Here is a 25,799-nt window from a genome sequence, read left to right on the forward strand (position 1 = left end):
AAAACTCACCTGTTGTTGGCTATAGAGTCTGGGACAGCATGACTGCAGTCATTCACTGGGTTAGGCCTTGTATTAACCTGAAGGTGTGCAAAGACATACAAATGAAAGTAAAAAGACAGAAATACACTTAGTGTTTGCCCCCAAAAAACTGACCACAACAAGTCCCAGTGTTTTATTTGTTTCTATTGTGGCTAGCACCACATATAAAAAAACTGGGAAACAACCACAAGGTAATTAACATATAATGCACCAGCACAGGCATAAATGCCAGCAAAATCGTCGGCCAATTGCATAGGTTACGTTACAGGCTCTACAAAGATCCAGCGCAGAAGTCTAAATCAGGCCGTAGTGGTCTAGGCCGAAAGACCAGCAGACATACGGTCACTTGGACAACAAAACACAGGTTCTCACTTCAGCTTGGAAGTTAAGTGGCTGCCATAAAAGAGGAGGCAGTTGAAGAAGAAAGGAATTTACAGGCATACAGGAATGTGGTTTAACACAAGAGAAAGAAAGCGAGCGAAAATCGCCTTGTAGAGTCGGGCTAAAAACTTATTTGAAGACATTCAAATTTTCATGCCACATGGGAGACTTTTTCTTATATATCTATTCATCTGCATATATGTTTACTTCAAAGACCTCCACACTCAACCTAGATATGAACACAAAAGAAGAGCTAAGACCCTGTAAAGGGGATACTAAAAATAGCGTATTAATTGAGGTCAAAAGGCCAATGTCTTGGGTCCACTAAAGCACAGGGAATGTCTCTTTAATTAGTGCCCAGGAAAACCTCATTTAAAAAGGCACACAGGGCTCCCCTCAGCCAATTACTTTTATATTAAAGCAGGAGAAAAGAGGGGAAAGATTATCAAAAGACTAAAGGTTTTTTGAAGAGAACATCATATTCTCAAAACAGACTCTTGATCTTTAAAAAAAACTGACACCGTTCACTTGCACTTATAAAAGCTCCTCAGAGGTTACATTAAGTAGTATTTTTTGTGTGTGTAGTTGGGGGTGGGGGGGTTGGTTTTATCATTGAAATGCAGATGGATATAATATGGATCATCTGGAGAGATGGAGGAGGTGTCAAGTCATTTAACCCATGGTAATTAGCAGTGAGTTTCAATAGCAACATATGCCTAACATAAAATGGGAAGGTCTGCGAGAGGCCATTTGGGGGCTTGTAATGACAATTTCATGGTTGAACAATGACATCTTCTTATTGCCCGATTTAGTTTTTTCTCTAACCAACGCTGACATTCTTCCAATCATAGGGAATGAGAGGATCATAATACTCTGGAGGGGGAGACAGGGTTTCAGGATAACACCTTGTTCTTAAATGACTATCGCAGCATGAGAAACAAGAACACAGAGAGATGAACAGAAAGAGAGAGACACAAACCCCGCTACACCCACAGCCATATGCTAATACATAAACATAGTCGAGGGAAGCAAGACAATGAGTGAAAGAGAAGGAGAGCCTTGACTTCAATTGACATTTCAATAAGTGGAACACAGTGTTATCAATCCATTTGACTCAACTTTTCACCCTCCCCTCCCCTCCTTTCACTGTGTAAGGCAGCCGAAACAATTATTGAGATAGGTACCTTCAGGCCATGTATGTTCCGGATCCCTGGAGTCTTGCCGGCTGAAACAGTAATTGACTAGATTGTAGAACACATCACTGGGCCATTTACAAATGTGTTGAAAAGGAATCAGTTCTTTATAAAGGAAAAAAAGGATGAAATGAAATGAGAGTTACTATAAAATTAGTTGTGGACAGGAGAGTGATTGAGATGTTGGTCTCTTGAGATAGTCGGCTGGTAGTTAGGTAGAAAGAAAAAAAAAAAAAACAATCACAGAGTTAGAGGAAAGAGGGGCAGATAGAGAGAGAAATAGAGTGAGACAGAGAGCCAGAGAGTGAGAAGACGACAATAAAATGTTTCATCACTTCTCCCCCAGGGCCTGTTAGAGATTATGTATGTCTCTGAGTGGTGAGAAAACTAGATGAGAATATAGAACAACTGTTAGAAAAAGGCTCTCATTATGAAAACTAGTCCAGGAACAAAACTACACAATGCCAGAGATGCAGGCAAGGCTTAGCCTGAACCGAACACAAGCGTGCACTTTCAATGCCCTTGGAGCAAAAGAAATGTAGATTTATGAATGACATTCAACAACAGAGTGAACCACTGAATGTTAATGTTCTCCAGAGGCTCCACTGTTCCTTGTAGAAACCAATTGCTCCCATTTCCTTGAAAACAACACAAGTCATGTACACCAATTTTAGTAAAATAAGAAAAGTGTGAATATTTTTAAATATTTAAATGTTGCTGGTGATTAATTGTCACCATGTTAATTAGAGATGTATTGAGCCTTTCAGCATCACCTAGCCCACGATAAAAATGAAACATGTCACTTTATACCTCTTGGAAAAATCTGCAGAGGGTCCGGCAGCAGTCCATTCATGCGTTGTTCATTCATTGTGTTGCAGTACTAAAGGGGAAAAGAAAACCACAAATAGTTGAGAGTGACACTGATTTCAAGTGATTTTTTTTTTTTTTCCTGAAACTTACAAACATTTAAGCTCAGAAATAGCATCCTTGCAAGAATGTCCACAACATACCACAGAGAAAGAAAAGCCTTCAATTCGACGATTTGACCACTCACTACACAGACTAATTTTAGAATATTACACACAAAAAAATGTTTATTTAACTGCCAGCAGTATTAATCCACAGTCTTTTGTAAAGCGTGAGCATGCTGTGCGGAAATCTGTTGCAGACGAGGACCAATGCCCTGTGGGCTTGTTCTGAAGGAGTGTAGCATTAACCCTTTTCTCCTCCAGGTCAACAGCTCACCAAACACTCATATCCTACAGGACTAGCACGTGCATAGAACACACTCTGGAGCCTCTCGGTTGCTTGCCAAGGCAATGCAATAATTGATGTTTCAGTTAACCAAACCATCTGTTAAACTGCGAGTGTGTGTGAGCGTGGGAGAGAGAGTGTGTTTACTTATGTGCGTTTTGTTTATGTCCTCTACTTGTGGAGGCTTTAAAAATAAAAATAAAAAAAACTTTAAGATGTCTTTATATTGTGAACGCATACACGAGTTTGTTGTAATTCATTTACAAACTAGTACCGAGTCATCACAGCAATATGTAAATGCTCTCTCATTGTGGAGGAGGGAGGGAGTACGATGGGCACGGCTTGGATGGGAATGGATCAGAATGGCTACCCATGTGGCACAGCTGTTATTAAAAGGCCTATTTATCACTGTCAGATCCCTCCTCGCTCCTAGCCCTCTGCTTTCGCCCTCCAGCATTCTCAATAGACCGCATCTGAACAATGGGCCTTAATACCGAAAAACATGTTGTGTGTATGTGCGTGTGTGTTGGGTTGGGTTGGGGGGTGGTGGTGGTGGTGGTGGGGTGTTTGGGCTTCACGTACCTTTAATTTTCCGCTCAGCTAGCTTATTGATTAAGGCTGCAATTACCACCTAATCTGTAGTAGGTGTGTTATTAAAAGACATTCTCCATTGTTGGCCAATAACTAAACAGTGTCCGATCCCAAATACCATCGCTCAGCCTTAAGGGACAAGCGAGAGAGCAAGAGAGAGAAAGTGTGTGTCTCATCATCATTAGCAGACCAAGAGCAAATGGGAACGGTGGAATTAGCGCCACTACCTCCAGGGGGAGCTGAGTGAGGAAGCGATGAGGTCACATGTTTTTTTTTTTTTGTTTTTTTTAGCACCTGACATCGCCCGGTCTTTAACTTTGAACAGGGGCGTCTGTCTTTCAAGGTGTCGAACAATGATTAGAAATGCCTGGAAGTCTAGCGGGTCTCACAGGAGCATGTAGCAATCAATGTTCTCAGTGCTGGGGGATACTTCTCACAATAAATGCCCTCTGTAGACTGATGTTAATTAAGTGCCGAATTTGAGCATTAATTTTGCTCAGTAATCACGAGCGTGAATTTTTCGCAGGGCAATGTTAAAGCAAAGATCTTGAACGAGAAAAAGAAAAAAGGAAAAAAAAAAAAAAACACCATCTACTGACAGCGTACTTAAAAGTCTGATTATAAATTTGTTAACAAAAACATACAGACTCTCGTGTGCACGCACACACAAACACACACAAAGCAACTGTGAAGAAACTGAATGAATTATCCCCTGTTTCACCTAACATGCTGCTTCCCTTAATTCCTATTAACTTCATATAATGGCTCTCTGCTCACCTGGAATTAATAACACTCAAGCAAAAAACCCACTAAAGTCTCTACGGAGGCCAAAAGGCAGCCACAGCAAACAACAGGGGGAGGAAAAAAAAAAAAACTAAATACAAATGCAATTCACTGCTGAAATGCATAACACTTGCATAAAACATTCAAAGCACACGACTAGCGTAAATTATAGTCTAGTGAGTCCAGTATTTCCAGGTGATCAGCAGCTTTTTGTACAGCTGGCAGTCCCATGAGTAGAAAGCCATTACGGGACTTCTACATTTGTTTGCCAAAAATTCACTGAACAAATGGGGTTTGAAATCTGTGGGCAAAGCTGTGCACTGTTGTGGATACTAAATATTTCTGCTGGGCTCAGTAGAATGAGGCAGGGGTCGTGGTCATGAATTAATTAATATACGCCTGCATAAAGAAGAATGGTAGTATATACAATAAATTTTCCAATTTTTCCTTAACAAAATTTCCCATTTTTGCCCAAAATAAAAACAGTTTCTCCAAAACTGCACCAAATTACAGGGAGCTCCTTTTTTAGACAAATAAAAATTAAATAAATATGAATAACAGTGTCTGCCAATTTTCAACCTCCACGTCACAGTAGGCAATAACAGGCGCCTTTGGACCAGAGGAACTTTTTCAGTGTTCTTTGGAGGAAGTCCCCCGCTTCCTGTGTGTCAGCACTGTTTGTACAAGGGATTGAGCACAGTGTTCAGTCTAGACACAAACACACACTGATTGAAGAGGCACCAGCAACAACCATATTAAAATATAAAAGCATGTAAACATAACCAAGGGAAAAAAACACAGAGAAATGAACCAACAGTAAGTCAGCTGAGAAGCTTCGACTTCCTGTCCTGGGCTGATTGAACACCGCATCTCTACTTGTGATATCTTACGTGGGGCTTTTACATAAACTATTTAGGCCACCTCATTTTTTAGTCACCGTTTAGCTTTACAAAATACAGACCCGTGATTTCTGTGGTCGATATCACAGCGCCCCAGTTAGAAACAGCAGAAAGTCATTATTTTTTGTTATCTCTCACACTTGTTCACACCAGTGTCAACGTTAATACAATCAACTGACTGCGTTGCTTCTCAGAGAATGTATAAAGCAGACAAAGAGAGCGGTGTGCCTGCAGCAGGAAAGCAAGACCCTGCACTCGTAGGGCAGTACTGACAACACTCTCCTGTTAGAAGTATGTAAGGTTTGTGCTAAAAGTTTAAAAACTTATTAATGCTTCCATCCAATACTGTGGAAGCAGGAAGTATGTACAACTGTTTGGTTTCTGTCTTTTTGTATGTGTGAACGAGCCACAAAAGCAGAACAAAGGGAGTTTCAGATAAGATAATTTCCTACATTTTATGTAAAACAAGCTGCAAATATGTCAAATATATTCAATATGTTGCAAAGGGACACTGTTGACTACTGCTGACATTTGGTTACTCATGTATGAAATAACCATCTTGATAAAAGCATCCTAAAAGCAAAGGACAGAGGCACTACTGCAGCAGCATCAGTTCACAGACAGTTTAATGAATGTGATGCCAAATATAGCACACAGAACACGCAACAATACTGGCAATACTGAAACACTAAGGACGGGCAATTCCTTAATCTTTACTGGTGCATAAACACTGCAACTGTCTCAAGCATTACTCCCATTTTAGCAGGACTCACAGAAGAACATCAGCTGGACATATGGAAAACAAAACTTGCTGAGGTCAAAGCCTTTTCCATGTCCGTTTTACACTTCTTGGCACAACATCTGTCTCTTTTTTGCTTAATCACCCTGCTACCCTGTGCTACTTAATGATTAAAAAGCAACCACAAGTGAATGCATGACAAAAATGGACCAAAAAAAAAAAAAAAAAAAGAAAAAAAAAAAAGCAGAGAGTGTAAATTGTGCCTGTGGCTCTAGTAGCATCATTGTGAGCTGATGGGGGGTAAAAGACATCCACAGATGAAAGTAGATTTTGAACAACTCTGCAGCCCAGGGGGGCTGCTCTTTAATGAGGCAAAACTTTAAGTACTGAATAATAAATAATAAAAATTGACAGTTCATTTAGCTTTCAGTGTACTTCATACAGAAAACCCATTACACGCCATTACTCTTACTGTCCATGGCATGAACAGTAAGTATGGTCGAATATGAAAATGTACTCCAGTACTTGAGGGAGCTGAAGGGGAAGTGTGAAGTGTGTCTCTGCGTGTGTGCTGCTGAATATTGCCATAGGTTAAAGGCCACTAGATGAGGCTATGTGGTTTCTTCGTGTTATATTGTAGATAAATACGTCAGTGAAGAGGGGGAACATGTCAAAACCTGTCAATGCTATCGGCTCAGCATCTTCCTGTCTCTTTTTACACCATTTTCTGACTGAACAATGGGCTCCCTAAACAAGTGTTAAGTCTTTTTTAAGACACAGTATTCAATAGAACTCACAGGCCTGATGAGGTCATTTTAAATGTCACTAAATAAGGTTTTGGTGACCATCAAAGAAATCCTTTTATTTTAAAATTAAATATTTTAGCAGAACATATTTAACATTAAAGGTTTTTTTCAAACCGTTCTCAAATTTTTTTTTTATATTTTAAGTTCATGCTAGCAAGAAAGGTAAACACTTAAGCCAAGAGTTTAAGTGTCATATGCTGAGGTCTAAGGCTTTTGCTTCATAAAAACAGAGGTGAGTGGCTTTATAATTGCGCTGTGCGAAGCACTAAAAAAAAAAAGATACAGAAAATCGGAACAATGTCCTTGTTACTTTGTCATGTCATGTCAATCTGACGAGCCTCAGATTGACAAACTATACAATATACAAATTTCCAGACACTTAAATGGCTCTAAAAAGCTGCACACAAAAGAAATTGTGTGTGTGTGTGTGTGTGTGTGTGTGTGGGGGGGGGGGGGGGGGGGGGGGGGGGGGGGGGTAAAGGAGGAGGAATGTGCAAAACACTCAAATGTAGTTCACACATGCTCTTGGCGATTTCATCTTCACCGCATAAAGAATTGAACTTGAACAGTTTTTTTTCAGGACTACTTTCCATTGAGGAATTGACACACAGTAAGACTGCTACAATATAAAAACACAACTGGAAAATATGACCCTGGCATGTACAGTACTGTGCAAAAGTCTTGATCAACACCTCATTTCTTCATAGTTTGCTAGGAAAATGGGAAATAGGCGCTGATATTTATTGAAACATGCAGACATACAAATACAGTACAGCATTATAACACAGAAACAGAGTTTGTACAATTCTAAAGAGCTTGAAATTCAATATCTGTTATGACCACCTTTATTCTTCAACACAGTCTGAACTCTCTGAGGCAGCTTTCTTCTCATTTCTTCAGGAATAGTTCTCCAGGCTTCTTGAAGGACATTCAAAGCTCTTCTTTGGATGTTGGCTGCCTTTTGTTCTGTTCTCTGTCAACATGATCTCACACTGCTTCAATATTTTGAGGTCCAGGCTCTGAGGAGGTCAGTCCATGACTGATGGTGTTCTATTGTACGTTTTTCTATCCAGGTGTGCTTTTCTTACATTGGCAGTGTGTTTGGGATCATTGTCATGCTGAAAAATGAAACTATTGCCATGGTACTACATGGTGGCTCAAACTCTGATGAACACTTTTCTGTGTTCATATTTCCATCAGTTTTGACAAGAACTCAAACACCACTGGATGAAATGCATCCCCAAACCATGGCAGAGCCTCCACCGTGTTTTACAGATGGCTGTAGACACTCACTATTGTACCTCCCTCCTGACCTCCTCTGTACATATTGACGATGATTACAACAAGAATTTCATCACTCCATAAGTTGCCACTTTTCAGTCCATTTTTTGTGTAATTTGGTATAACTTAGCCTTTCCTCCATGTTTCCCTTCCTTAAGAATGACTTCTTGACAGCCAACCTTCCACTGAGACCATTTCTGATGAGACTTTAGTGAACAGTAAATTGATCAGCCGATGGTCCAGATGCATCTCTGAGGTCCTGTGTCAGGTCTTTGCAGGATTTTTTTTTTCCCTGTTTCTTAAGGTCATGACTTTCAGACACTGTTCATCTGCTGCAAATTTTTTTTTTTTAGGCCTGCAACTTCTTTTTTCCTCCACTTGTCCAGTTTTCTTTTCACACTGCACACCTAGCTGAGATATGCCAAGTTTTCAGCTAACAGCTCTTTGGGAATCACCTTGTTGGGGCAAAAATACAATTCTATACCTGTCAAACTGTGTTATCTTTGGCATTTTTCACTGATGGGAAACAAATGCGCATTTCTGCAACAAACTGCTAGTAACAAAGTACCTAAAGATACAATTTAAAAAATTTTTTTGCTAAGCTGTCTGTTATGTGTGGACACAACACAGGTGCCTGTTTTATGTTTGAATGATTCATAGGTCAGTGTTAAGTGGCTTAGCAAACAAAAAGCCATTCATCTGAAAATGGCTGGGTTGAAGGACTAGAGTGAAAATGAGTGAAAAAGCAGCCAATGTCCAAGAAATCACTTAAAAGAACCTTCAGAAAGCCTGGAGAACTGTGGCTCAAGACCACTTACAAGACGGTCTGACTCCTTAAAAACAAAATATAAACTTTTCGAGCTGTCGTGTTTACAGACAAAACTGACAAGCATGCACGCAAACGCTACCAAAAACATAACCTCCTTGGTGGAGGTAATTCATTCATTCATTTGTATACTCACATATGACAACATGGCATTGAGTTCTTCATCACTTCTTACTGTGATTCTGTCTCCCACCTCATCTTCATCTAAAAAAATACACACATGCATCTTGAATTTTGGACTGTAAAAGTTGACATAATAATCATGAAAAAAAAAAAAGCCATAACAAGTCACTTAAAAGAAAATCAAAATCATAGATTTCATTTGTGAACCAAAATGAGAGAAAAGCATTAATACATCAGCAAAATTTGGGGTGATAAGACAAAACAAATGTGAATAATCTGCCAACAACTACCATGATATTAAAATAGATCTATAAACAAGACAATTAAATCTAAGATTAGAATATATAAAAAGGCACTTAATAAGCAGTGTTTTTGTCCACAAAACCCTTCAACTGTTCTATCCATAAACAGGCCTGAATGCCTGTTTCAAGAGCCTAAAACTTAATTTAACATGTGATCCACTTGCACTGCTTAGTAGAGATATGAAGCGACAAAGCGTCCATGTCTACTTGCTCTGGAGGAGGCTGTAAAACTTTGTGAAAAGAGTCCAAAACAAGTCATTGAGTCAGAGAAACTCACTTCTGTCCAATGAGAGCGATACTGAGGTGAGGTGTCAAGGATTTCTATAACTTCTCTGTCAGTGTCCGCTTCTGTTTTTGCACAGTTAGCTAGCTTTTATCTTCATTGAAAGTTATTTTTTGTTATTGTTTGTAAGGAATAAAGAAGTTCTAAGTAACTTGTTTGTTTTAGTCACATAAGTCATCATTTGATTCAGAAATAATTATTTGAACGGTCCAAAATTCACCGAACCGTGGCTTCTACCGCAATGTGAACCAAACCATGGAATTTTGTATTGTTACAGCCCTAATGCTCAGCACTGTCCACACTTTACCTTACAAATAAAAAGCAGGGTAGATTGTGACACACATAGTGCAAAACTACAACAGAGGAAGCGAAGGAAATTAACACAACAAAAATGTGTCAAAATTTTTACTCTCAGACAGATAAGAGCTGATTCAAGCTGGCAAGCGTCCGCCTGTGACAACAGAGACACTATAGTTTATGATGGGGAAAGACAGTCGTATGAGGTCTACTGTCCTTAAGACTAATCTGACGGTTGATTATAAGCCCCTAAATTATAAGCCTAATGTTTTGATGTGCAAGAAGAAACACAAAGTAAATCATTCAAAGTTTCAAAGTACTGTGGCTGTTTCTGCAGCAGCATTACAAGCAGTCCAAATCTAAAGCAGGCACTTACATTCAAAGGCGGTGACAGTGGCTTCAGGCATGACATCTCTGATTGCGACCTGTAACGTTTGACAGGGCGAATTAAGGCCAGACAGGTCAGGCTTATTATCAGACTGACATATATTAATGAGGCAACAGGACTAAGACACAGTGAGCCAAAAACTTCCAGGTAAACCTGTCTGTGTGTCTGTAAATTAAGAGTTACAGTTAGCATGTGGGAGACTCACCAGCAAGTCATTGAAGTTCAGGAGAGATGGACAGTCCACGGACGAGTCCATATCTCCAGACGGCGTTTTTATACGGATCACTATTGCTTCGCTGTTCATCGCGTCGTCAGTATTTAACCTCAGTGTGAGTAATAAGAGGGAAACTTCAGCCTCATAATACTTGACTGGATGTCGAAGCTAACCAGCTAATTTCCTGCCTCGGTTTGCTAACGACGCATGCTAGCATCCTGCTCAGTCCGGACTTGGTTTAAGAGATGCGGAGCTTTCCAAAAAAAACAGGCCCGCTGTTGAGCTCAGTCACCGCCGGCACCAAAGTCACGTCATAACCGTATGAAAGGCTCAGCCTGAAGTGTTAAAGTGTATACCACTGTTTCCCGAGGCAAAGTTTTACACTGTGTTATGGGGGATGTTTAGCTGTCCAGCTAGTTTTGAGGAAACTGCTACAACAGCGCTTCCGAATCAACATCCGCTCGCAGCATTTTCAAAATAAAAGCCCTTGATGCCATTAAAAACATTGGTCTTTTTTTGGTGGGGTCAGCGGCCTGATGTGCAGCAAATACGATATAAAACTCTACGTTGCAAAAATTATAACGTGGCATTAAATGTAGGCTAATAGCCCAGGTTTGCGACACAGCTGCAGTTCTAATGCAGGGTTTATTTAAGCTGGGTAAGGTTTTTGTTGTGTTTATGCGATAAAATTAAACATACAAATTAATTTTAAAAGTGTTCAAAAGTTTCAGCACTGAAACTGACTTACTAGGTGCCTCCTTTGGTTGTAGATAACACTGATATTAGATCAAGGTTGATAAGTTAATGGCAATACTGAGAATGCAATAGCTTTCTGAGGTATAATGGGTGGGTAACAAAGAGGCAAATACTCTTTGTTACAGTGACCTTTGATTACTATTGTAAATGTTCCGAAATTCTGGATTGTTTGAAATTTGGATAGTGTATGAATAGCCTTCGCTTTCACAGAAATGAACAGCTATCGAGGTAAAAACCACCACAGCTTTTTAAAGAGGTTTTTACCTCTTTCACTTGACATTAAAACAGCTTTAGTATTTAAAGGTTTCCACTCTGCACTAGTCATTAGCATATAATTGAGCGTAAAACAAAAGGGCACTTAAAACTGTTGTTGATCATGGCCCTATGATTGAGCAGCTGCTCTGTCCACTCTATAAACAGCTCTGATTGCAGTTCACGGAAAACGACATTGATCCCTGAGCAAAGAGAACTCTCTTTTTCTGTTAATTTACAGCTCTCTGCCCACAGACTTGATACCCAAGTCTGTTGACCAGGGTTCTGTGTAATGATAAGAATTTGTTAAAGCTTGCTCTATCTCCCCCATGGCTCAGATCTATAGCTAGACATGTGCCAGTTGAAAACAATATCAGTGGGGTGTGCGTGCTGTGCAGTAGGTTGGGTTTCACTGGCTGCTACAAAAAAATGTCTCCACCCCTGATTGGCCTGAGGATGAACTCCTCTATCAGTGGTTTCCATCTCATCTAAAAAGCAAGGGGAACCTTTAGAAGGGCCTGTAAAATACTGAACTTACCATATATTTATTTACTTATCTGTATGTGAACCTTTAAAAAACACATACACACACCCAGAGGGAGGTTATAAGTTCATTGCATTGACCCTTTCTGATCTTATCTCACCACTTACACCTGTACTAACAGCTGGGTTAAAGATTTCCACGTAAAGCCTAAAATTATTACTCTCCCTAATTGTTACAAGAGAGTAACAGGGAAACAAAGCATGGCTATCAAGCGCTCAGATTAATGCCTCAACCAGCACTGCCTTCCGATGAAAAGCAGAGGATCTATATGGCACTTTGTCAGACGTACTCTCCGAGGACGTGACGTTAGATCCTTCTGCTTTAAGGACAACTAGGATGAAGCCCAGTCAGCAATCCACATTATCAGAAATCAAACTCCTGACTTAGCCGGGAGGAGAAAGCGGAAGAGGAAGACCAGCATTCACTGTCTGGTAATTAAAAGCCGTTTTATCAGACCTCCTCTCTTGCCCCATGCCTCTTTTCTTGTTATTGATAAGCTGCTCAGTGCAAAGAGAGCTCAGTTTGACTCTAAATATATGAAGCACACTTATTTAACTTTCTCAGCAAAGAGAGAAAAGCAAGTAAACAAGACAGCAATAAAATTGCCTGGCAGAATTGCCAAATTACTTTCACTATAGTTGTATTTTCTTCTTTGTTTATAGTGTATGAGAAATGCAGCCTTTGTTCACATCCTCCTTTTCTCTTGGTGATTATTATTTCATTAGTCTATGTCAAATGTATTGGTCGGCTTGTTGTGTTTATTGATTAATGAGCCAGTCAGCACCGTCTTCTCTCACTGTAATGCTGATATAGAAGATCTTGAAATGCTATTTGTCTGCTCGTTAAACATTGATCCTTCTCGCCCATATTGGCTGCTTCTTGGTAGTTTTCTATAGCTACTGTGCCCCTAAACATTAATGGTAATTATTTAGAGCAAAAATGTTTCAGCTTTTGGTTTGAGGGCTTATTTACCTTCATAGATCCAACAACAGAGTAGGGTAAATATCACTGGCTTAGTCTTACAAACAAGTTGGACCCGCAGTGAGTTCAGCAAGAAAAACATGTCCCACCATCTGTCCCAGGGCCATATCCCAACTCAGGTATCCAGATGCAAACCCTCCAGCTGAAATAGAGATGTGTCTCCTCAGCCTTGAAGCCTGAAGCCTGTTGTTTATTGACGCTGCCAGAGCCCCTGCTCAGATCGATACCATCTCCCTCAGATGGGCCTTCAACACGCAGACTCCAAATTGAGGTCAGGATATGTAGACGGTTATGGCACTTCCGTAGATATGAATTGCCCGAGAGGCTGTGATCATTTGTTACCTCTTCCTTCAAAGTTCATCTCCAAGTTGACCTGTGATGAAGCACGGGGAATTTGTGAGTCACTGGTGTAAGAATTATGAGGAAATGCACCAGGATATAGACAAGCTGACTGGAGAGAAATGGATTGTGTGACTACCTCTCAGCTCTTGGAACTGCATGCTTTTCCCTCTGTTTCCAGTCTTTCAGATTCACCTCAGAGGGCCCCTTTTATGGCTGTGTGTTGTTTCTGTTGTTTCTAATAAAGAGGAAATATTGGTGCCTTCCTGACCTGCTCATAGTGGCCATAGAAAAATTTATGGGGTATGTCTCCTCCATTGAGGTAGCATCTGAGCTGAGCCTGACATAAATAACACATCACCAGTTCACCCAAGCTCTCATGCTGTGGTCAAGTCACTTTATTGAGTGCAAGATATTACTGCTTTTTCATAAAAAATGCTAAAAATGGTCAATGATTTTCCCTTTTATGTAACATTTTTGCAATGAGCTGGTAGACTCAGCCTAGGAATTTGATTGTCCCAAATGTTGGCAGGTTTCAATTGTCCTGACACTAGTTTTGTTTGCTACTTTGTTCTTCAGTCACCTCAAAAAAAAAATAAAAAATCAGTATAGATCACCTGTGATTTTATTTACTATGTCCAGTATCTTTCTTAAAGCAAATATGTCCCAAATATCTGCTTTCTGCATGGAATAATAAGCAGTGGTTGGTGAAGTCAAAAACAAAAATCTGGATTTAAACCTTATTATATTTCTGTACAGAAATATAATAAGGTTTTATTGTGGGATGAATTTAAAGTTTTTTTTTTTATGGTTTTCTCAGGTAACTCTTTTATTAAATCATATGTGGAGAGGCATGGTCATGTGAGCAAATCCAGCAATTCAAAATCTTGAAATATACAGCTTAAGCTGCTTTAATTGTGAAAATAGACAATGGTGATGTATATTGCACAGTGCAAAAATGCCTCTTTACAAGTAAAATCCCTACATTCAAAATATTGAACAAGTGAAAGTACAGAAATATTAGAATCAAAAGCAAAAGTTCTTCATCTGTTTAACTCCTGCCACTGTTACCTACTGTGATTTCTACTGTGTGAAGATTTCCAATGGAGCTCATTTTAGCTGCCACTTTTCATCTGGTTTTGTTTCTGATCTTTAGTACCAATGACAGCAATAACTATTGAGCCCAAATGATTTATCAGCAGGTTGATGTTTAGTGTGTCTGAAAGAAAATGATTAATTAATTTTAAAAAACTCCACCTGGACAGTGTAGTGGTAACATTACTGTCTTTGGAACAATATGACGGGGATTCAAATCACAGCCAGGGCAAGCATCAAGTAAGGATCCCCAGGCTAACCAGGCCCACCTCGGAATATGAGTGAGAAGCCATTGAAGCCAAACCGGCTCGGATGTTGCTCAGATTAGCAAGGTCTGCGTAAAAGGTGTTGCAGAACCAGGGCATACTGATGATAAGTGGACATCATCATCCCCACACTCCGAGATTGAGTACCAAGCCCCCAAAACAAGTGGGATGTTCAATGCCAGAGCAGCTGACCTGAAAGATAAGATCATGGCCAAGCTGTAAACCTGGACGCCCCCAAGACAAGATCACAGACTATTACTAGACAACGCAAATGCAGCACTATGTACAATCCCTACTTCAACCATCAATGAAACCAGTCAGTTGATGTATACCATAAAAATTGGACAGCACCAGGCCCTGACATGAGCCCCTGGCAACATAAATTAACCAGCTGCTAAAGGCTAAGACACACCCAGAATGGCTGACTGAAGACCGGACAGTCCTGATCCCCATGGATCCCCAGAAGGTCCCATCCAACTACCGGCCAATAACCTGCCTCAGCACAACATGGAAGCTTGTCAGGAATCATAGCAGCTATGATGGGCGGGCACATGGCTCAATATATGAGTGGGGCCCAGAAAGGAATTGGCAGAGATACCAGAGGAATAAAACACCAGCTGCTGGTAGAGAGAGCAGTCACTCGAGATTACATGATTGATGCCACGCACGCATGGATCCTGGATTGCCTAGAACTGTATAAGATCAACAGCACCCTAAGAGCCTTCATCAGGAACTCATTGGGGATGTGGAGAACAACACCAGAGGCCTGCAGTAAAGCAGTGGTGGTAGACACAGCAATTCCAAGTGATGGCAACATCAAGAAGAAGGAACACGAGAAGCTCGAGAAATACAGAGGGCTGAGAAAAGAGCTAGGAAGGTTAAGGTAACAGTGGTCCCCATGGTAATCCGAACACTAGGGGCAGTGACCTTCAAACTGGGAGAATGGCTTAAGCAGATTCCAGGAACGACATCCGAGATCTCTGTCCAGAAAAGTGCAGTCCTAGGATATAAAACGTGTTTTACAGTTACCTTTATTTTAGACTAAAGGGTTTCAGGCAGAGTTATACTTGCTCCAGTTTTAGCCTCAGACCTTCCTGACTGATGCTAACAATGTTAATGTTACTGTTAGCCTCTGATTTGGTTTGCTAAAGGAAAGACTGCTAGTTAGCTGACCAGCAGAGACTAGTTTGCTGGTTAGGAGACTACAGTGGTAAGGTCAGTTTAATTATTTTTGTACTCAGGATTTTGATCATTATGTCCATGTTGTAGCACATAGAAAGGATAATATTTGCAGACATAGAAAACTACCCTACACTGCTGCTGACATATCATACATTATTATATCTATATCAAACTTTTAGCCTAACAGTAAACAGAGATATTTGTGTGTCTGTCTTCAACATTCAGATCTTCAGAGATTATTTTAAAAGTGGATCAACAGCTATCAACTAATGTCACCTGATCTGGCAAAATGAGTTGGAAGTCACAAGGGCTAATTCATAGACATAGCCAAATACATCGGTATTGCGGGTCATTTCCGGGAAATTACAGGGTCTGTGTCCACAGGCAGAGGTCACCTGGTCACCTGGATTGTTACAGTTTTAGAGTGGAAGGAACAGATTAGCCAGTCTCCATAGCCAGGGATCGATCCGCCAGGGCCTCTGCCCTTGGCCACCACCCGCACATTCCTGCCCAAGGTTGGGACCCAGTAACCCTATCCCGGGCAGGATAAACAGTTCCCTTGGTGACTCTTCCAGTTCCCTTGGTGAGTCTTTTGAATCACTCTTTGTCTGGCCCCTCACGCAGGGAATTTCTAGGGGTAGCCAAGTGGTGCAAGGCTTCTGCCTTGGTGGCCTCAGAATCTCATCTCTGCTTTTTGTGAATAATGCGGTCCTGTTGGCTTCATCAGGTGGTGGCCTCCAGCTCACAGTGGAACGGTTTGCAGCTGAGGGTGAAGCAGCTGGCATTAGAATCAGTATCTCTAAGCCTGAGGCCATGGTCCTCAGCTGGAAAAGGATGGAGTGCCCACGCCGGCTCAGGGACGGGTTGCTGCCCCAGGTGGAGGAGTTTAAGTATCTGTGGGTCTTTTTCACGAGTGACGGGAGAAGGGAGCGGGAGATTGATAGATGGATCGGGGCTGCATCTGCAGTGATGTGGACGCTGTACTGGTCTGCCTTTTGTAGCTCAAATCACACATGTACGTTATACTCACTGGCAAATTAAGAAGGCTAAAAACTTTGCAGCCTAATAAAGAATTTGCAAATCTGACCAAACAGTGCAAGCTAAAGGTAACTTTAATCCTAAATCCACAGCTTAACGGTATTGGTCTCAAAAATTCTATATCGTTCAGGCATTTTTCTCCAAAATGTAGTAGTCTATGTGTATAGAGGAGAAGAAGTATTATTTTTCATTGTTTATAATCAACACTGGAAACACAAACACAACCGCAGAGAGCTCCGGGGGGAAATGTAATGTAAATAAACAGTAACTAAAAGCATTCGCAATAGAACAGCAACAACTACACTGCAACTGTATATGCATGTGTATGCACATGTGTATGAGTGTGGCCAGGATGCGTGACCTCTCTCTAACCACACATTGCTCTGGTGCAGAGTGTCAGGTGACCTGTTTGTCAGCTGAAATATTCATCAAACAGATCAACGGAAAGTCTGGCTGGCTTTTCAACTGACAACTGCAGCTCAATAATTGATAGAGGAGCAACTGAGTGTTTGTGGGGGTCCTTCTCTTTCTGTAAGTGATGCCTCTGACCTTTGTTGTGTGAAAGAACTCATGTGTCACATAAAGACCAACGCACTGAACTGAGCAATGAAAGTCATAAAGAAAATAAATGCTGTGGTGAAATCAATAAATGACTTGGTTCAGTTTCGTACTTACATTCAATAATATCTTTACGTGCCTTTATTTTCTGTGCATGAGTGATTTAAAGTTCAGTAATTAATTGAACAAATAGTCACAAACCTGAATTTTGACCTGATATGATGGGAAAACATTTTTTATTAGACTCAAATCACATTCACATTAACATATTACGATGTTTACAGTATGTGCTGTGGCAAACTGTCAAGTGGGCCATCATCACCTACATATGTTTAACATTCACAGCAGACGGCATACCTGATACTGTGGTGAATCAGTGGAAGGCTGTGGTGAGGTTGGTGTGTGTGTGTGTGTGTGTGTGTGTGTGTGTGTGTGTGTGTGTGTGTGTGTGTGTGTGTGTGTGTGTGTGTGTGTGTGTGTGTGTGTGTGTGTTGGTCCTTCCTGTCAGGTGAGAGTCTCCTTACTACTTACAAACACTTACTACTGCTAACACATTTGAAATCCTGAAAATGTATTTCCTGATGTCATGTTTGTAAATGAAGAGTGGATAATCCAACAATTAAGGATACAAGTTATTTGTGACATTTTGTGATATGGGCTGATTATTGAGCATTATTAGCAAATATTTTTTCAGCACACTAAAATAATAAAATAATGCTACTAAACAATACACCACATAACTTAAAAAAATTGTGCAGATTTTTACATTATTTGATTTGTCAAAATATATTGACGATCACGTTTGATCTACTATAACAGACAATAATATATACTGTATATTGGGTGACCACCTCCCATCAAACTAAATCTGGGACAAACACAGTGTTTGTGTGTGACAAAGTGGGACGCATTAACAATCCTGGAAGTTAATCAAATATATACAACTCAAAAGAATTAAAGGAACACACTGAAAACACATCAGATTTCAATAGGAAAAAAATAATTCTGGCTATCTATGCTGATTTGGACTGGGTAATGTGTCAGGAGGGAAAGGATGCCACAGGGTTTAATGGAAATTAAAATTATCAACCAGAGGGCTGAATTCAAAGTGAAAAATTATGCAACAGGCTAGTCCATTTTGAGTCCATTCTGAGGTCCCACCTGTTAGCGTCAGATGGGCCAAAACATAAAGTCCCAGAGGTGTTCTATTGGATTTAGGTCAGATGAGCATGGGAACCAGTCAGTGGTATCAAATAAATACATGAGGGCTGATAAAGGAAGAAGACACATCTGGGAAACACAGGTGAACATCATAAGACTAATGACACAAGGACAGGAAAACAGGTCAAAAACTAAATACAACTCAAAGGACCCAGGACCATGACACTTTCACCGCACGAGGCCGGGCATTGTTGTGCACCAGGAGGAACCCAGGACCCACTGTACTAGCATAAGGTCTGACCAAGGATTTCATTCTGATATCAGGGTGCCGTTGCCTGTGTCTGTGCATCCCCCCCAAGGATATGTCTCCCCAGACTATCACTGACCCACCACCAAACCAGTCATTCTGAACGATGTTACAGGCAGCATAATGTTCTCCACGGCTTCTCCAGACCCTTTCATGTCTGTCACATGTGCTCAGGGTGAACCTGCTCTCATCGGGGAAAAGCACAGGGTACCAGTGGTGGACCTGCCAATTCTGGTATTCTATGGCAAATAGCAGTCGAGCTCCACGGTGCCAGGCAGTGAGCACAAGGCCCACTAGAGGGCATCGGGCCCTCAGGACACCTTCATGAAGTCTGTTTCTGATTGTTTGGTTGGAGACATTCACACCAGTGGCCTGCTAGAGGTCATTCTATAGCTCTGGCAGTCATCCAGTTCCTCCATGCACAAAGGAGCAGACACAGGCCCGACTGATGGGTTAAGGACCTTCTACGGCCCTGTCCAGCTCTCCTAGAGTAACTGCCTGTCTCCTGGAATCTCCTCCATGCTCTTAAGACTGTGCTGGGAGACATGGCAAACCTTCTGGCAATGGCGCATATTGATGTGTCATCCTGGAGGAGTTCGACTTGATCTTTGGGTTTCAGAAGGGATGCTTCCATTAAGAGAAAGACTATTTTTGAGATCTGACAATTTTAGCAAATTTTAGCCAATTATGACACACATACTGTGTCACACCATATTTCCCTTGGTCTCAAAACTGAACAATAACTAATAATAATAAAAATAAAAACAACTAGCAAAAAAAGACAAAAACTCAATTTCTCAGTCTATACTGCCACTTCTTTTTCTTTGCGTATTCACCACAATTTGCAACACTTGTGACTTTTTGGTACCTTTCACTGATGATCATAGCATTAGACAGGCTGACCTTCATTTAACAATAATAAAAAAAAGCCTTCCCTTCACATACACTGGGTAAAATCCAGACTTCAGAAAAGTGTACATCCTGCAGAGTTAGTCAGAAATGTGTTGAGTGAAAGCATCTCAGTGTTAATCGACATTATTAAAAAAATTTTTTTTTTGTCATAATTAATTAATTTTGACATAATTCATGCCAATCACACTGTTAATTGTACTAATGACTTACATCTATTTTTTACTGAAGGTTCCTGACAGTTGTTAGCCTGCTGCGTGCTGTCCCTACAGTAAGATGATTTGCAACATTTTTTAATCTTAGTTATAATTTGATAGGTATAACACTAAGTACAGTAAAGTACAACAAGCCCTGTGATATTACTCTGTGTGTGTGTTTGTGTGTGTGTGTGTGTGTGTGTGTGTGTGTGTGTGTGTGTGTGTCCAGCAATAAACATCTGGCTGGAAACAAGAGTACAGATTTAAGCTCAGTGTCTTATAAAATGCAAGACAGATCACACAACTGCTACACTTGCCAGTAATTTGCAGTTTTTCCAAGCAGACTATTTCAAGCCGTTAGGATCAGCCGTCCAGTCAGTGCCTGTATGTTGAACAGCTGAGCAAACACTTTCAGCGGCTCACTGACGGATGAACTTCTTTACTTTCTTTTTTGGTGAAATTCAAAGGTGTTTCTTAGATACATGTGACTGCATGCACACAGTAAAGTAAGTCCCTCCAGTGCTCAATAACACAAACTCATTCTGCATCATTTTTTGTAACTGATGAAATCCATTTAAAGTGTTTGAACTAAGTCCAAATGATTACAAAAAATGACTAGCATAATTCAGGTAAGAAAATTTGAATATTTTATGGTATTCTGCGTAATAGTGATTGGACTGTCCTTGATCTGTAACAAGCCCACAAAGAACTCTAAAATGTCTGACTGCCTTTTTTACGTTTTCACCAAAAAATTTTCAATCCATTTCTAAAGTTGTATTTGGTGGGCATTTAATAACCTCAGCTGTTTCCTCGTATGCTTAATGGAAGTTTGGAGACATTTAATATTTAATGTCTGATAGAGTCTTTCAGATGATCAAGGATACATCTAAAATTTGCTTTTTCAGGGAAATACCAGCCACTGCTGTAGCCATCATCATTGTTGGGTTAAATCTGTGTGCATGAGTGTGTGTGTGTGTGTGTGTGTGTGTGTGTGTGTGTGTGTGTGTGTGTGTGTGTGTGCACGTGTGCTCATCCACAGCGCCTCATTGTGGGTTATAACAAAGCCCTGGAAATACAACCTCCAGGGGTCTTACCTGGGTGTGGGGCCCCCCACTTTTTCATTAAAAATTGCAATCCTGCAGCTGAGGCTCCGTTACACCACAATGTGCCAGAACTATGCAAGGGCAAACATATGCGACCTGGACCCAACCTTCAAATGTGCCCCAATAGATAGATCTCTTGCTCTTCTCTATTTTACAACAAGTTTGAATGCAAATTGATGCAGACTGTTTCCAAAGACTATGTGTGGGGCATTGTTGTTGGCCTTGTCGTGCTGTTTTCACAAGCCCTTCTTTAAGTGTTGAAACATCTTCGTATTTAAATGGGTGCTAGAATTTATAAATCTGTCAACGGGGGTTACAGGTCATTTTTTTCTTAAAATTGTGCCTAATATTAAGGATGAAAACTGTTTAATTGTAACCATGTCTTTTGTCTGTTTTTTGCAGTAAACTTTGAATCAGTCCATTCCCTGGACTATCATTATGATTTTGCCGAGAATGTGAGAGCAAGAGAGGTATTGAGGTGTGGTAACTGAAGTGTCTGAGACCAAACTGCTCTGTTGAGATTTAAGAGCAAAGTAGCAATGTAATTACAGGTCATAAGTTGAGCACCTCAGAACCACAGCAGGTGCAGGCAGAGCTGAGCCTGTCAAACACTCTGACATGCACAAATACACACACACACACACACACACACACAAACACACACACACAGAGTGTTTTTCTCCTCAGAATCTAATAATATTACAGCGTGCATTGTATGGACAGCCGCATGGTCCCAAAGCAGGAATTCAGAGTTTTTCAATGGAGCTACCTTCAGGTTCATCCATATAATACTACCCCCCAGTGGCAAAATGGGAAACTACTAAGGCACAGAGTGTAATGATGTTAAATTGAAAGGGGGTGTGTTAATTAGTAGGACCTTACCCCAGAGTCTGAAATGAAAATGGTTCAATATATATAAAAAAACAAAAAATTAAGTGCATTTTACAATCTGTAGATGATCCAAATTGTAGGATGAGTGATTCTGAAAGAGTAAGCGGTTTGTAATTGATTCAGACACATCCTTTCCCTGGCGAGACTGGTCCAGGGTGAGTCCAGCACCCCCCCCCCCCCCCCCCCCCCCCCCCCCCCCCCCCACGGTTGAGCCATTTGTTATCACCTCATGGCTGCACTGTGCAATTGGCCGAGATCCTCTAAGGTGAAGGGTCAAGCCTTTAAAAGGGAATTACTTCATTGACACAATAAGAGATGACATTTTATTTGACATCTTAGCACCACCACCCCCCCCCCCCCCAACATCCAGCCTCATCCTGCATCCTAACTGCTCCCAGGGGAGCACTGCATCTGTGTGAATGTGTGTCGGTTGGCTGGTGCATCCTTTTTCTGTCCTGTGTTGTAGTTTTTTCTGTCTTTTAACGGCATCAATGGATCTTTTTTTTTGTAGAAAAGTCTCAGTGCTTAAAGAAATTGTGACTTAATTTTAATCACACAGAATCTAAATGCCACAAATTTATCCACTGAATTGATATTAACACGTATTTGTGATTTCAGTTATCGGTTCATGGCTGCATCTTGTGCTTTCAGTCTATTCTGCTGTGTCTGTACTTGTGTTACTGCACCCCTGTCAGGTGTATTTAGAATGAATAGACTGCAGATGTTACTTAGGATTCAGGCAGAGTCCTGAGGCTTCGGTTTGTGTGTGTGTGTGTGTGTGTGTGTGTGTGTGTGTGTGTGTGTGTGTGTGTGTGCGTGTGTGTGTGTGTGTGCGTGCGTGTGTGTGTGTGTGTGTGTGTGTGAAAGAGAGAGAGAGACAGTGAGTGAGCGAATGAATGATTGACACCAGACACATGTGTCACACCCAGGGGGGACCGGTAGAGGCCATGCAGCCAGTCTGGCAGGTCATTATCAGTGTGTCATGCAATGGCATGACAGCTACTTCCTCTGAGACAAAACACACAACACACACCAACTCCTTCCCCAAGTCACTGAGGAATGCCTATCCAAGCCAATCAATTGGGCGATCAATTGGGGACCAACTGGCAATCCCCTGCAATCAATACACCCCTTGTTGCATGGCTCCAGAAATGCCACAATGGCTGTGGCACTTAATTAAGTTGTTAATTGCTGTGTTAAGCTTTCTCAGGTGCCTTCCCCAGACAGTAATTGAGAGTGGCTGGACAATTCGGCTATCGGCAGCACTTTGCTAAATTTAATCACAAATCCAAGTAATGGCAAAGGGTGTAATAGAAGGAGCCAAACAGTTGTGAGGGTGTCAGTGCAGCAGTCAGTGCAGCCTGTTGCAGTCTGACTTCTGTACAGAAGACATAATGCGGGACTGTTTCCATTGAACATGCTGTTAATTGCACAATGCAGACATCTGGATGATATCGTGCAGCTGTGTCAGTTAGCATTCTTAGGGATGGTGAGGTTTGCAGAACGGCAGACACTCTCCACAGGGCAAATAAAATGTAGGTTGCTTCTGATGTTTTTAAAATCTTACCTTAAAAATACCAGAAAACACAGGCATTAAGACCTTGTTTAATTTTATGATGTCTCTCAGGCAGTCAGTCCAAAAAGTAAAGCTCCTTTGCGAGAGTAAAGAAGCACCACGTTAGGATTCGAGCTCTCAAAACACTTGCCGAGATGTTCTGTGACACATCTGACCACATCGATTTTGTGAAGTAAATGCTAATGTGCCCCGATGTATCCCCCAACCAGGACACAACATGAAAATATGTCATCAGTGCTGGAGATGGTCGTCCTTTTTTCAATCTTGTCCTTCACTCAAACGCCAGCCTTGGCCGAATAATGAAGTCAAAGTGGAAGTGCCAAATACTGCAGTTCCTCCAAAGGCCACTTGACACCGGCATCAAAAAGAGTCGGCCCCTTCATATTCCCATGTTAATATACCCAGCAGTTAAAAGCATTTTTCACAACTTGGTACAAAAAAGTGATTTTTAGTTCAATGGAAACGATAACTTTGATAACTTCTGCATTTTATTTTAACTGTGTGAGAGAGGCGTAAATCTTTAAAGACAGTAAAAGGCTGCCGGTTTCCATAGTCAGAACGCCCTGAAGATGTATATTAGTTACTGAAGCATTTCGTTTTCCTTGCCACTAAACAAATCTGGAGCTTGACTATTGATAGTTGGAGAAAATAATTGTGCATGCAGCCCTTTTTTACAGTAAGTGACAAAGAGTAACTTGACAGTAAACTAAAAATCATGGTGGTGCACAACAGACACAGGTGTAAATGTGGCAGAGTCCTGGCTGTCCACAACGCATTTTCAAATGAACTGTAAACAGGGTTTTAGTTACCCATAGCTGAGAGTTGTTACTTATGAGATTTCCATTATCTCGTTATAATAATAGTCTTATTCCAAGGGAATCCACTTTAAGCTAAAATGTTAATAGTACATCTCCTCTCTTTACAATTTCTGCAAGTTAAATGGTTATTTTTTGCATAATTACTTCCCTTTATTGCAGCCACTTTGGGTTGCTAAAGACAGCTGAACAGGATGCAAGTTCAACATTTTATTATAAAAATATTTAATTTTTCTGTCGTTTTCATGAGCTTGGAGTCATTCGTGTGATTTCCTTTCATGAGCTTATAATGTTAATGGCCAAAAAAAAAAGAGGCCATGAAAAAGAAAAAAAAAAATCAGCTCTGAGGACTTGTGACTAAATAAAACCACTCATAAGTTATCGTTTTCTAGCTTCTAGGATTATATAGGAATATTTGTTCAAGTATGGAAATGCTCAGATCAGAGTAAACATTTGAATGTATGCATCCTTTACAGTAATTATATGGTACCAGATACAGTACAGCACTGATTGCTATCCTGGTACAAGCAGAATTCACCTGTTTTTTGTGTTTGTCATTTTTTTATTGTTGTTTTGTTTTTGTGTGTGTGTGTGTGTGTGTGTGTGTGTGTGTGAGTGGGTGGGGGGGGGGGGGGGGTAATTTAATGCATGGGACTAATTTAATACAATATTGATGCTCTTGCAAGAGTTCTGTGATAAAATAAAACACTCAACCCCCTACACAGGCCTTTTATCCCTCACCACGTGCTTAACTGCCTCCAACCAGTGTGGGGTTTCAAGGGAGTCAGACCACTGCTGACTGGCACTTTTATGGTGTTATTAGCACATATCCCACTGTCTCGCCGCCTTTTGTAGCCTAATCCCATTATGTTCAGCACTCAAATGGAATTCAGATGGAATGGTGTCGTCCATTTTAAGAAACGACTCCAAACACAGCGGGCGTCTGCGTTCTTATCCCGCTTTGCTGGGAAATTAGAGCTGCGCAGGCAGGAGCCTAAAGCGTATCAAATCATCATTACCAAAGAGGAGCTTTTACCTCACACAAAGTGCAAACATTTTCACTGTAGCACGCCTACTTCGCCGGCTTTCAGAGAGACCTGGAAGTGCTGCACAGCTCTTCAGAGATTTGGTAAGGCGTGCTGGGGTGTAGTGGAGCAGGAAAAGTGGAAGCAGTAGTATGACAATGAGAAACAACCACTGCAGCTCTAGGCTCTGTGAACAGGCTTGCCATTGATTAAAACAGCAAGGTGTGCAATAAAGCGCAAGGCAAAGTGTTGCCTTCCATATGGACCCCCGGACCCTTAGGCTCTGACCACCAATTGGGCCTTTCTGTCTGCTGCTGTTCCCCTTTTTCTCCTTTCTGCTTCCCCTTCTCTATCCCTCGGTCCCCAGATGGTAAAAACAATTTTCCAGCCCTCTGTCTCTCTCCT

At 41.0% G+C, this 25,799-nt stretch overlaps 1 protein-coding gene across 1 annotated transcript in view; it reads right to left on the reverse strand.

Moving 5' to 3' along the window:
* Nucleotides 1–10,835, reverse strand: part of map2k5 (mitogen-activated protein kinase kinase 5) — a 62,021-nt gene extending 51,186 nt beyond the window's left edge. Inside the window, exons 1-6 of the mRNA XM_030726010.1 lie at nucleotides 10,391–10,835; nucleotides 10,174–10,222; nucleotides 8,929–8,996; nucleotides 2,424–2,493; nucleotides 1,605–1,645; nucleotides 10–77 (exon numbers count right to left, since the gene is read on the reverse strand). Of these exons, the coding sequence (XP_030581870.1) occupies nucleotides 10–77; nucleotides 1,605–1,645; nucleotides 2,424–2,493; nucleotides 8,929–8,996; nucleotides 10,174–10,222; nucleotides 10,391–10,489 (395 nt within the window). The 5' untranslated portion in view covers nucleotides 10,490–10,835. The remainder of the gene's footprint in view (nucleotides 1–9; nucleotides 78–1,604; nucleotides 1,646–2,423; nucleotides 2,494–8,928; nucleotides 8,997–10,173; nucleotides 10,223–10,390) is intronic.
* Nucleotides 10,836–25,799: the final 14,964 nt, after the last annotated feature.

The sequence above is a fragment of the Archocentrus centrarchus genome, chromosome 3, assembly GCF_007364275.1.
Source record: "Archocentrus centrarchus isolate MPI-CPG fArcCen1 chromosome 3, fArcCen1, whole genome shotgun sequence".
NCBI classification, from domain to species: domain Eukaryota; kingdom Metazoa; phylum Chordata; class Actinopteri; order Cichliformes; family Cichlidae; genus Archocentrus; species Archocentrus centrarchus.